General features: G+C 52.6%; 4 protein-coding genes across 4 annotated transcripts; 1 reads left to right on the forward strand and 3 right to left on the reverse strand.

The window, feature by feature from the left end:
- Positions 1-2,168: 2,168 nt before the first annotated feature.
- Positions 2,169-3,862, forward strand: J4E90_003968 (uncharacterized protein; the record flags this gene model as incomplete). Its single annotated transcript, XM_051433534.1, has 3 exons — positions 2,169-2,264; positions 2,319-3,044; positions 3,098-3,862. The coding sequence occupies 3 exons, from the start codon at positions 2,169-2,171 to the stop codon at positions 3,860-3,862; spliced, it is 1,587 nt and encodes a 528-aa protein (XP_051292052.1).
- A 544-nt stretch (positions 3,863-4,406) lies between these two features.
- On the reverse strand, positions 4,407-5,156 carry J4E90_003969 (uncharacterized protein; the record flags this gene model as incomplete). The annotated part of the gene is made up of 3 exons (XM_051433535.1): positions 4,407-4,807; positions 4,857-5,036; positions 5,093-5,156. 3 exons carry the CDS (start codon positions 5,154-5,156, stop codon positions 4,407-4,409), a joined length of 645 nt encoding a protein of 214 aa, XP_051292053.1.
- Positions 5,157-7,901: 2,745 nt separating this feature from the next.
- On the reverse strand, positions 7,902-9,395 carry J4E90_003970 (uncharacterized protein; the record flags this gene model as incomplete). The annotated part of the gene is made up of 1 exon (XM_051433536.1): positions 7,902-9,395. The coding sequence occupies one exon, from the start codon at positions 9,393-9,395 to the stop codon at positions 7,902-7,904; it is 1,494 nt and encodes a 497-aa protein (XP_051292054.1).
- A 1,905-nt stretch (positions 9,396-11,300) lies between these two features.
- Positions 11,301-12,620, reverse strand: J4E90_003971 (uncharacterized protein; the record flags this gene model as incomplete). Its single annotated transcript, XM_051433537.1, has 5 exons — positions 11,301-11,479; positions 11,544-11,705; positions 12,076-12,436; positions 12,488-12,521; positions 12,574-12,620. The coding sequence occupies 5 exons, from the start codon at positions 12,618-12,620 to the stop codon at positions 11,301-11,303; spliced, it is 783 nt and encodes a 260-aa protein (XP_051292055.1).
- Positions 12,621-12,739: the final 119 nt, after the last annotated feature.

The following is a 12,739-nucleotide window of genomic DNA, read 5'->3' on the forward strand; positions in this document are numbered from 1 at the left end:
TGCGTCGTAAGCTTGTATGGTGCGTATACCACACGGCAGCCCATCATATGTGAGATGTATCACACCTGCGCAGATGATTTTGTGAAATTGAGGAATGCCGGCATTAGCCAAGGAAAACCACCATCCGATATAGATGCATGCGCCTTCCATTGGAGCCTCCATTTAATAAGTGTCCGACGGGTATAATTTGCATCGTCTCCGAACATGGTCTCCCCCAACACTCCCACAGTCATTATCTTCGCAGCCCCTAATCTCAAGGCAGATTCTGCGATTAATCTGACCGTCAAGGGTGTGGCCTTTTCTCGATTTGCGTTATATAGACCAATGGCTTCTGCGCGTGCTGTATATGTGTGCCCTGCTGGTGCTCCCCAATCCGGAACCCACGAAGGCAGATCGTCTCTGAACTTTCGCCCGAGCTCTGTGCTGAACATCGAGAGTGATTCCGTCGTGTAGATAGACTCGAGCGCTGCTTTACAAAAAACGTTTCTTTCGCTTAGCGAATAGTCTGGTATTAATGGTGGCCTCCCTGGGGGAGTCCAAGCCATACTGAGGAGAGCATACACTTTGTCTCTGGGATCAGACGCTTTACGGTCGCGAAACTGCGTCAACAAGTTCAACAGCCCAAGCGATACTCGTGTAGACGGATAAAGTGTACTTTGTCGAAGGTTATAGATCCCCATGATCTTCTTGCAGCTGCCAGCGATGACCTTCTGCTGATCCAGCGGCAGGACTCGGATAACTTCCTTGCAGCAAGCGGCACTATGACGAGTATAGTTGTCTGCGGCTAGGGCAAACATGTTCCAGGTTGCAGATATTGTACCGTACGTAATCACAACACGAGGAGGTGATGTCACCTCTTGTATGACCCAGATACGAGTCCACCAGGGTGTGAATGGTGCATGCGTGAACTTCCTCAAAGCTTCGAATAGCTGTAACCGAAACTGAGGTGGGTCGTGATATGATTCTGTCTTCGATGACTCTGCGTCATTATCGAAGACCGGCTGTGTGTGAAGATGTTTAGGGCGAGAAAGGTCATGAAAGAACGAGAAAACCTCGTTGACCCCTGGATTCCGGCTCGCTTTCTTCTTGCCAGACTGAGGGGTAACGCCTTCTTCAAAGTGCCAGACGGGTGGTGGTTCGGTCAAAGAGGGACCGATACCGTCCAGGCTGTCTCCTAGATATACTATGCATTCTTCACACTCTTTATAGATTAGACCCATCAACTGAACTTGATGAGTTCTCTCTTCGCCATCTTTCTGGTTGATGCATCTAGTCGTCGGCAGGTTAGATACAGACCGACGAAAAATCCAGATATCATACGTACAACGCATCGATCCATAGGTCCAGTCCGTCCTTGTACACTTCCCGTAAGTGCCTTAGTGCGCCCTCAAGATTCACCGTAACAGGGTAAACACGGCCATCGAGTCGAATTGATCGTGTCACACGTTGTGAGCCCCATACGTAAGACAACGCCCGATATTTCGCGACTTCGATATTGACATTCGACAGTTCGCAGCGAATCGGTTCAGTCCATCTGCCAGGCAACAGTCGCACGACTCGAAGGTGATTTCCCTGGAGTGGAAGGCCGGGATATGTCGCCGCGCCTTTCTTGCGCACGCTGTCGGGAGAGAGGAACATGTTCACATCCAACGATTTGATGAGTGCAATAATGAAGGGAGGAACACTCTAAGCTGAGTATGGTTCCACATGCGCAATGGTCGCGGCTAGAGGGCGTGGCAGCAAGCTGACCGGTCAAGAACACTGCCACGGCTGCGCATACTACCCCGCGTCGAATCGGAGACGCCTCATGTTCGTCGAGAACAAGTAGTACGATCCTGAACTCAAGAGACCGCCCAGGTAGCCTTTATATGGGAGCTCGAATAGATGACATCATATCGAGCCTGATATGCTCCTGCCATTGTTGCTACCAGAACTCAAAAGCTTACCCTTGGAAAGTAGATCGTGCCTGAATGCGAAAGGGATGCGGCTGTGATGCGTGAAACAATGTTCGACGGGGAAAGCGCCCTCGTGTGTCTCTCATGGGTTTTGCCGAACGCGGTCTAGCCCTGCGGAAGTGACATCTGGCCGCAACCAAGAACTCCGCAACCAGCTCCACGGCGCATGCCTTTATTCTATTCCTTTCCCAAATCCTAGGGCCTCCTATCGTAATGAGGGGCATTTGGGCACTTCCGGCCGTTTTGCGCATTGCGCTGGCGAACCAGCATGCGTTCAGCGTGTTCGACGATCTGCTCGCTTTCCCACAGGTATGACGCGCCACGCACCCCGACAGCGGCAACATCTGCTAACAGCACACCCAGTATGAGGTTCTGTGGCCAGACACTTTCGTTACCGAGAACGATGCGACGCTGCTCCTCTCCCACGGATCACCCAGCTCGAGCTCTGCTACGCCCGGTTCGCAAGAGACGCAGGAACTCTCGAAGCGCGATAAGCCGGCCGCGAATATACCACCCGTAGACGATGCGCTCGAACAGACATACGAAGCAGTTGTGCTACACGGACAGCGCTACCTATGCAGCATACCCATAATACCAGAAGAGGTACCGCAGAATGACACAACATCAGCCGAGGAAGCCAAAGCCGAGGAAGAGAAGGAGCTCATACGCGCAGCAGACCGCGGGTGGGAGCTACTCGAAGGCATGAAGGGCAACTGCATCTACTATGTGAGCGGCTGGTGGAGCTACAGCTTCTGCTACAAGGACGAAGTCAAGCAGTTCCACCAGCTGCCACAAAGTCGAGGTGTTCCCCATTACCCACCTGTAGAGGACACAAGCGTACACAGCTTCGTACTAGGGAGGTACCCGAAGGAGGAGAAGAGCAAGAAATCGGACGCGCGCAAGACACTAGGCAACGAAGAGGGCAGCAAGGAGGCTTTTGATGATGAGGACAAAACGACCGACGATGACGAGAAGGGCCTGGAGATATCAAGACTAGAGACCAAGGGGTCTAGCAGATACATGGTACAGCGGCTGTCGGATGGTACTGAGTGCGACTTGACGGGCAAGCCGCGCAAGATCGATGTACAGGTATGTCCCTGCAGCTGCAGTGTTTCTTACCACAATGCTAACATCTCCTCCAGTTCCACTGCAACCCACAATCTGCCGACCGAATCGCCATGATCAAAGAAACAAGCACCTGCTCCTACCTCATGATTGTCGACACGCCCCGCCTCTGCCACGACGTTGCCTTCACCCCACCACAAGAGAACCTCGCACATCCTATAACCTGTGAACCCGTCATTCCAGAGTCTGAAGTGGACGCATGGACAGAAGCACAGCTATCCGCCAAGCTGGCCGCGGCTGAACGTCTCATCGCTGCCCACAACGCTGCCGACGACGCCAACACGAACCCGCTCCGCGATCTCGCCGACGGCCTCGAGGGCTCTACCAAGCGCATTGTCATTGGCGGCATTGAAGTCGGCGCGAAGTCTTTTGTGGGAAGCGAAGGCAAGGTGATTGAGAAATCCGTCGTTGTCGGCGGAGGCAAGGAGACATTTATCGGCACTGTAGCGAGCAGCGACGGCAAGCAGATGTCCAAGGAAGAGATGAAGAAGCTCAACATTGCCGATCCCAAGGATGTCGAGACCTTGAAAGCCAATCTGAGGAAGCTGGCTGGCAAGAAGGGATGGAAGCTGGACCTTGTGGACACGCCAAGAGGCAGGGAGTTTAGAGGTATCATCGATACCGAAGATCAGGATACTGAGAGGACGAAGAAGAAGTCGACGAAGAACAAAGATGGCGATAGTGCGGGGATGGGCAAGGAGAAGGAACATGAGGTTGAACAGGGCGATGAGGATGAAGATATGCAGGAGGGGAGTGAGGAGGTATACAAAGATGAGCTTTGAAGCACTTATGCCATAAGTATAGTCATGACACTCTATTACGACTGTTATGATTATGGCCTACGTATTGGTGCAACTGGAATAAGAGTTCATGCTGATCATTTCCAAACTCTTTCTCAATTGTGGCATGCACTGCCGTACTGATGGCCTTTACACCCTGGATTGGGACCACAGCCCCAGGGGTAATTCTTATGCGGGCACGCATATTGCATGTAGTTGATAGTAAGCATGCCTTGGGCGTTTTCCGCGCCCTCATGGAGCGGAACGCTTCCACATTCTATGAAACATTAGACCCCACTTGTCAGCGACCAAAGATGAGTACAACTTACTTTCACACCCATGATTTCGGAGTCGCTTGACCAGAACTTTGACATCCTTTATGGCAATCGGCCGATGAAGATTTCTAGGGAAGACGCAAAAGCCGTAGGTGTTACCATAGTAACAGGGTTGGCATACGATGTGCTGCCCATTTGTAAATTCCCAGTCTTCGTCTACGGACAGTAGTATTAGTGAGAGCACTCATCATAAGAAGGTATATGAATGAGTGTTATATGTACTTACCCATCAGATCTATTGACTTGAGGATATACTCGATAGCAACCCATTCCGATTCACCGCAGCTATAGCAGTAGGAGCTACCTTTGCAGTTGATACCTTTAGGGGCGCCAAGGGCATGTACGTTTTCGGACGTCCCAGGAGGAAGGAAGGTATCGATGGGATCATCAGCGTCGATAGTCTGGTCCGCAGGAACGTCTGTATCGATAGTTTGGTCGACAGGAACATCTTTGTCAGTAGTCTCGTCGGCTGTAACGCTGGAAGCAACCTCATCGCGGGCAGCCTTGCGCTTGTAGTCGCAGACACCCTCTTTGCAGCCAGACGTGACGTAGTTGACCGTAATCTCGCCGGTATTAACGTCGTTTCCTGGCTTAGTAGGGCAGCTGCCACATCCTGGCAACGAGTCAGTATCAGAAGGTAGCGTAGGCCAAGGTATACTTACTACCGCACTTGTGATTGACCAGGTCATTGATCTTGCTCTTGATCAGGCTGCCGTTGACCTTCTCGTCCGCCTTCAGCTTCTGTGGGAAGGCACAGAGGCCGTCGCACTTGTCGGGGTTGGAACATCCACTGCAAAGATTACAAGCGATCTGGTCGCCGTTGCCCCACTCTTCTTTGTCGTCTAGATGAAGATCGTTAGCACAGCTGAGTGCGGCGAACCTTTTTTGTAGAACATACCAATAGTATCAATGTATGACTTGATCTTCGAGAGGCTAATGTCGCAAGTCGACAGCGTGCACATGGCGCTGCCGCGGCAGTTGATTCCGAGAAGTGCATCTGCATCGTTGGGGTCTTGGTCTCGAGGAGTGACGCCGTATACGGAGTTAGGGTCTGTAGAAGATTAGTTGGAGGCTTTCGCATAAGCTGGGACTGAGATTGTACGAGATGGGTGAGCGAAAACAGCCGCCGCCCGGACAAGGACAGTGGCGGTCACGGTTAGAAGCATGGTCTTCATGTTGATGACTGCTCAAGACTGGTGTAAGTGGAGAGAAAGTCAACTTCCAGCGCTGATTTAACTCAGTGGAGGGATGGAGCAGAGGGAAGGCGGGGGGATGAAACTCGGGAACTATATGCTGCAATGGGAGCGCGTTGGATCCGAGTGAAGGTGAAGGCAACAAGATCCAGGGTCCAGCAACCACTCGGAGGAAGCTTAGACTGAATAGCGGTGGATAAATGGGCACCGATTGTGTAAAAGCGTGACGTTCACCGTATGCTTTGCCGTATCAGACACGATAGTCTGTGCTTCTATTCTCTCGAAGCAAACGCAAGACCTCACATATGTCTTGGCAGCTCTCAATGACATCCCTCCAAATTACTGGATCTCGAGATACAACCCAATATACTGAACCCACACGACTCGAGACCGTATGAGCACCCCTCAGATCCCATGTCTTCAACTAGTCATAGTCCTATACCCTATTGCCAACAAGTGCTGCGACAGTTAATCCGCGTTGCCTTCTCCTTGAGCAGTCACTCTCTAGCTTTTGACCCAATCTTAAACCCCTAATGACGTTATCTCGAGACGCAAACAAACGACTTGACGGGAAAGACCCTGGAAGGTGAGGAAATCGGGAAAGAGCGAAGAACGACGTAGTGAAACACTACAGTTGAAACTGCTCATCATCATCGTACAAGCAGTCTGAAATTTGCAGTATTTCCAGAGATTTATCCCAACGAACTTATGCTAAGCCTGCTATGTCCTGATAGAAGGTATATGTCACCGCATACACTTTGGGCAAGACGGTGGCGAGGCAGATAGGGACTACACGTATCATAATCTAGACACGATTTCACGTAAAGACGCGAGAAGAACACATCGTTCATCTAGCCAAGCTGAAGCAATGTTGCGAATGAGGGGATAGAGGGAGCGTGCCCAGGTGCTCGAGTGAAGCACGTGGCAAGCGACCTCGTTCGTTCCTTCCCTCAGCTGTTATGACATCATCCTAGCGGCACTAAGCCAAAAACGATCAACTCCAGCTCTACGGAGCCTCAATTTTTCCCCTCCTTTCAATCCAATTCACTATCACAGGCTTCAAAGAACACTTCCGAATGTAGAAGGCTCAAAGGTCGTACGACCCGAACCCACGCTTTGGTATGGCGTTCGCAGGTGTGGATCGTTCCAGCGATCGTGCGTGTAGGATTCATACGTGCGCGATACTCAAGACCATATCGGGTCTCATCTGAAAGTAACCGGACGCACGCATTGTCAAGACGACCCATTGGCGTGGCGCATGTTTGAAGCTGCGACTCTCGCTCGCGAAGAAAGCGTGCCCAAGTGCCGTTGCACGAGGCAGACATTTACCCTCTCACCGGACACCAGATAGCATCGCGCAACCCAGCGGATCATCAATCCGCGATCTACAACGCACACCTGCATCTCGCGTCCTCTATCCATGAACACATCATCACAGAACGTCAGATGAGCCCGATAGCCGGTTGGTGGTAAGCGAGCATGCTTCGAGAAAGAGAAAGCGGGGCGCAGCATTGGAGGACCTCCTCGTATCTGCACGCAGTCTAGGAAGGAACGAGCGTGCATGTCTCAGCTTCACTTTGTGCCCCAGGCAGAACGAAGGGGAAAAACAGGCAGAGAGGTAGATTGACATGACACGTTGATCGTTTTGCCTACTTTTGCCTTGTTTTCGATGTGTAGGTTGCGAGGTGGTGGGGAAGTGTTGGTCGCCTTGACGAACACCACCATAAGGACGACAGATAGTACAGCGAGCCAAACCATACTCCTAGCTGAGCAAAACCGAGGCTCTACATTAAGACTGAGACCGAACTCGAGACCGACAGCTTCCGCCCCTACCATCACGCGAAATCGCCGTTGTACATTCCCGAATACATAGCCCCAGCTTACCGATCGCTCCCCCTGTCCACTTTCTCAATTTCCCGCTCTCTACTCCTACCCACCAGTCATCCACCCCCACGTGAGGAAACTAGGCTCGCACTGCAGGACAAGCGCATGTCCGGTGAAGCGAGTCCTTGAAGTTCCTGGATTACTCTTCATTCCCGGATCGGTAGGCGTTGGGAACGCTTCTATGCCTATGGTTGTGTCGTCGGGGTTGTCTTGTCTTGGGGCAAAAGGGGTGCGGGACCGTTGGTATGGGTTACCGCCCGAATGTCGCCGGTGTGTTGGGGCTGTGAGTATGCGAAAAGGAGAGGTTGTGGCTGGGGGCTGTTTGGTAGGTTGTCGGACATGTCAAGATGGGAAGTGAGTAGAGAAGAGTCGACATGCGTATCGCGACAAGGAGATATTGGGCTGGCAAGACAGAAACTGAAAGTAGACTGTTCAAAGACGACGCGCTTTTGATATTCTACTACGGAAATTGTGAACGGCCGTAAAACGTTGCTGTGTGCACCACGTATCCCCAAACGCCCAAACGGGTATCATCTATAGCGACAGTCGTAAAATGCCGTGGTCTTAGTATCCGAAATTTGTTACTCATCGTGTATGTAAAGCAAGTCCCTTTTGAGATATCACAGTGGTTCAGTCTTCTTCTGAGTCCACTTCGCTGTCCGTTTCAGCACTCCTGCGCGGCTTGCCATCACCAATCTTCCATCCTGTACCTTCTCTCGCAATGAGCCCTTCATCAAGAAGATAGCGCTCGAGCCTTGAATCCCTGTGCCACGTAGCAGGGTCGAGCATATCCACGCGACTCTTGTAGTCCTTCTCGAAGTGACGTCCAACATGCTCCATGCGCTCCTCCCAGGATGTAATACCATGGAAGGATCGCTCGCAGAACAAGCAGCTCGAATGTTGTGGGGCATCTCGTAGCTGTAGGTTGCAGCGCACTTGGTGCTCCGAGAGGTTCTCTTCGCAGACGGGGTAATCTTTCTGGGTGCGGCAGGACTTATCTTTCGGAGCTGCGTGCATGCGGCGGAGATGCTGAGTGAACAGATCTTTGCGATTGAAGTCGTTATGGTATAATGTCTGTGGGTCGTTGGAATCGATTGATGGGGTACACAGATCGCAGCGCCAGTAGCCGAGCTTGATGTGCTGGGTGCTGACGTGCCTTTTCCACTCGTTCTTGGAAGAAAAGTTGGACGTGCAGCCATAGCCGGCGAGCGGACACGGGAAAGCTCGACGATCTTCAGCCTGAATGCTCGAATCTGTGATCGCTTTTTGTGTCTTGGACGACCGACGAGGTTTCTTCTCTGATCTGACAGATTCCGTGGGACTTGGAGCATGAGAGTCTCTACGGATCGGCTTGCGGCGCTTCGATGTGCGACCCGAGCTACCGCTTGACGTTGTAGACCTTCTCCGCTTAGACCTTGTCGGACTGTAGTCGGAGTCCGAAGCGGGTTCCTCAGGGAAGTCAACGGGCTCTACAGACTGGGCGTCTCGTACCGAGTGTCCGATACCAGAGTCTGCGTACCTCGTATAATCCGGAGTAGCTTCTTCTTTGACTTCACTGTGATGATGATCAGGGGTAGCTTCTTGTTTCATGACAACATCCTCTACATCTTCAGCCACTGCTTCCGGTACCGGAGGCTCGTACTCTAGCTCGCGAAGGCTGATGTTACGCTCTTCGGCGTGAGATTCGCAGGCGAACGCTCCGCCTTGAAGATACTCAGCTGCCGGGTATGAAATCGGGAGATGAGAGTAGTCCATCGGGCTTCCATATGGGATGCTATGGCACATGTATGGTGACCGAAGCTCGTCCTGGGTGTTTTGACTAGTGTTTCCAGAAGAAGTACGATCCGGTGATGCGTTGCGAAAGCAGTCTGCCGGAGGCCAGTGTTGCTCATATTGCTTCTCGTATCGACCGTCTGGGAACGGGATCTTTGCATAAAGCATGCCTGGCGTAAGGGGGCTTTGCTCGTACAGGAAGCGTTGCATTGGCTGCATGCTGACAATGCCATTGTCGAAATCATCCAGGTAGCTCTCTTCTTCTATATGAAAACGCACTGCATGCTCTTTGCATGGTTGCATGTAGTTGGTGTATTCTGTCGCCCAGACGGGATAGCGCGGCTCGTCCATCGTCTCAATTTGTGGCAGGTCTCGGAACTGATGAGCGTCCATGGCTGATGCTCAGTCGTTGCACAGAACCGGGCAGGGGTAGCGATAGCGACTAAGTATCGCACGGCACTTAGAAGCCAAAGAGTATGGGGGAATGCGAGTGCCGTAGAAGTTCGACAGATACAAAGATCTTCTGTTTGTAGAATCTTGCTGAGCAGGCGAAAACAGTCCTTCACGTAGACGAGTGGTCAAGGTATCTCGATGTCGTAGTTCTGCCGGCCAGAAGTGACCCAAGTACAGGGACTGGGAAAGGAGGCAAAAGAGGCGGAGCGTCAAGTGGGGGGTGTGACAGACCAAGGCAGCAAAGCAGAAAAGCTAGTGTCAAGTTGCACTGCCGTAATCTTTCGTACCGTCTTTCTGTCCCTCGATGCCATGCTCTACAGTGTTTTATGGTGTTTGAGCCGCAGAGCCGCATTGTCAGCCACCCAATGAGAGCCCTTGTGCCTTGGCAATATGTACTCCCCTGTTCTCAGCTTGACCGGTGGGCCGCAGTGCACAGTTGTCCAGCCACCACTGCGCTGTACGTGAACTCTAGCACCTACCACCGACGGGTAGGTTCAAGCCCCAGGATTAAGCCCCTAATCAAAAGCAATCTTGCTAGTACTGAGCGGATCGCTACCCCATCGCGATGCGTCCAAGCCAACTTTTGTGCCAGAGCTGCTTCCGCGGGCTGCACGTTCGCTAAGCTGTGGGAAGGACGAAGCGAGACCATGTGGACGTGAGCTGTGAGGATGCTAATCGCGGACCCACCAGTTTGAGCGTTGGGGGCCAAAACAAATAAGGAGATGAACGACAAAATGCAAAGACCCAAAGAACGGATCACATACCTTTGAGTATCGTTGTTTCTGTTAGGAGGCCGGACAGAAAAACCAGTAGTAAGTTGCTGTTGTGCTACCGCACCTGCGCCAGGGACGTGATTGTTCCGACAGCTGCCGCGCAACCGGAACGCTGATGAGAGGCCCAGGTCCCGATCAAGAGCAGAAAGCCGTCGTCGGTCGGAGGGTGCAGTATCACAGACTCTCATTGGAAGTCGCTGCATAGTGGCTCACCAGCTGGGGCGCATTTGGCTCAGGACACTCGATTTAGGCATCAAGATAGGGCGAAGCATGGTTTCCCTGTCGAAGTAGTTGTCGTACGTTGCTGGAAGGCAGCATCATGGCACTAATGATGATGCTATCATGCCATGAGTGGCAGTAGAGATAGCGAGCGGGTGCGCCTGGGCTGTTTCGACGGCTGTATGCACCCTACAGTCCATTCGTGTTGTCGCCTCACGGCTCAGGCATCAAGCTCGATCCGCAAAGGGGTTTGGTCGGCAAGAGCTCCCAGTGTCTTGGGCTTTCCGGGCGCATTTGGGGGCGGTGCGTCCCGTGTCTCTGGTGATGGAGACTGGCGAGTGGTGGCGCGGAACTGTAGGTGGATTAGAAGGACTCGACGCTTGTGCGCCGTCGCAAGTCGAGAACAGCCCACTCGGATGACTTTGCGCTGCCCCTGCGTCGGCGCGGGGGTGAGACGACGTGACTATCTTCGCAGCATGTTTGCTGTCAAAGTGTCAAAACATTATCCGGCGGCTCTGCGCAGGGATTGAAAGATGTTCGAAGGTCTGGAAATAGCGAGACGCAGGAGATGCACCGCTCTTGGCACGGTATCCCCGCACATGGCTTGCCAGCCACATGGCCATGGCTGACCGCAAAGGCCGTACGAATGGGATAAGATGATGGTCATAGAAATTAGCTATCTCGTGCCGGTCGTCTGTATCGGGGGTCTTTGCGCAAAGTCAACGCGGGATACTAGCTTTGTGGGCCCTTTCTAGATATCTATGAACGCCATGGCGGTGCTATGGCCAGCAACTGATGCTCTGTGTCGGCATCATGCTCCAAGTTTGGCAACAAGGCGGTCCTCAATACCCTCCAATATCCATCGATGCTCTAGCACCTCCAGATTCTCGGCTTCGTTGAGAAATAGCTTATCCGGATCCTGCTCAGGACCCATCATGCCGCCCGCACCTGGGTTGGCCATGGCCATCTGCTGAGAGACTTGGTTGGCAGCTTTAAATAACACTGTTAGCTTGACTGACTTGACCTGAGTAGGCAAATGCTCTTCCCGACATACCATTGTTGTTCCCCAGAATGAAGTTATAGACGGGCTGGAGCCCGAACAAAGTCAGGAAATACCATGACAAACTAGACACCCATCTGACGTCCAGGTCGCGCGTGCCAACTCCAGATTGCAGCATAGACTTGAATTGTGGGGTCAACGGGAAGGGTAGTTTCACTGTGCATATCGGTTAGCAACAGATCAGATTTGCTTTTACAGCTCGGGAGCAGCCGAATGTCAGAATATGCCGACTAAACGCGCCAACTAGTCGCAAACATCATGCCGACGCATACAAGAGACCAGCCACTCGCTTCGCCCTAGAAGATAGCGCATGTAGGAACTGCTTCAGAGCCAGGCAAAGCGAAAGGCCACGCAACATGTACTCCGGCATCGCCATCCGACCAACGAACACAGAAATATTCAGGCTCGCTTGGCTCCATGTGAGACTCGGTCCTGTCGTCTGAAGGATTTCGGGATGCAAGAATACTCTTGATCGCGAGCCGCTTTCCCCTAGGGTGCAGGAGTATTTATGGAAAGGCAGACTTACTGATAACAAAGCCAGAGAAGAAGGCATTGATCCATCCCATGATCAGAGTCTGTGGGATCATCATCGTCATCTGCCCCTTCATCATGCCCATCATGCCTTCCATCGCCGCAGGATCACTCATAGGATTCGGTCTGGGTTTCCCCCTCAGCTCCGGCTCAGCCAAAAACTTTCCTTCCTGGTAGGCCTGCACCATGTAGGCTTTACGGGTCGCGAAGGATCCGGGCGAGAGGACCTGGGCATTCGTGCGCAGGTTGACGCCGCGCACGAGGGAGCGCTGTTGCCGGATCTTGGCGAGGTCGTGTTTCTTCGGGGTCGACTGGAGGAGCGTCATTGCGTAATGACGGAGGATGCCTGTCAAGACCTGGATGTATGTTAGCATCTTGCATATTCAAAAGAATTGAGTGCACTGTACCATGACCACCGTAATGGGGAGCAGAATCCACCAACTGTAGAATTATCAGCCATCTTCGTCATGTACCCGCAAACACCAGAACATACAACAGGGCGGGATCCCGATGGATGGTCTGAACTACAGGCTGTCCCATGGTGCCGGTAGTAGAGAGAGATGCGCGGAATGCGGAGGGGGTGTGGGAGGGTGAAGGTCGGTGGTGGTGGTTGTTGCTCGACGATGATAGCTCGCCGCTGAGGCTCCGGCGGGATGTTG

Source organism: Alternaria incomplexa (genome assembly GCF_024043165.1).
Source record: "Alternaria incomplexa strain BMP 0042 chromosome Unknown scaffold_5, whole genome shotgun sequence".
NCBI classification, from domain to species: domain Eukaryota; kingdom Fungi; phylum Ascomycota; class Dothideomycetes; order Pleosporales; family Pleosporaceae; genus Alternaria; species Alternaria incomplexa.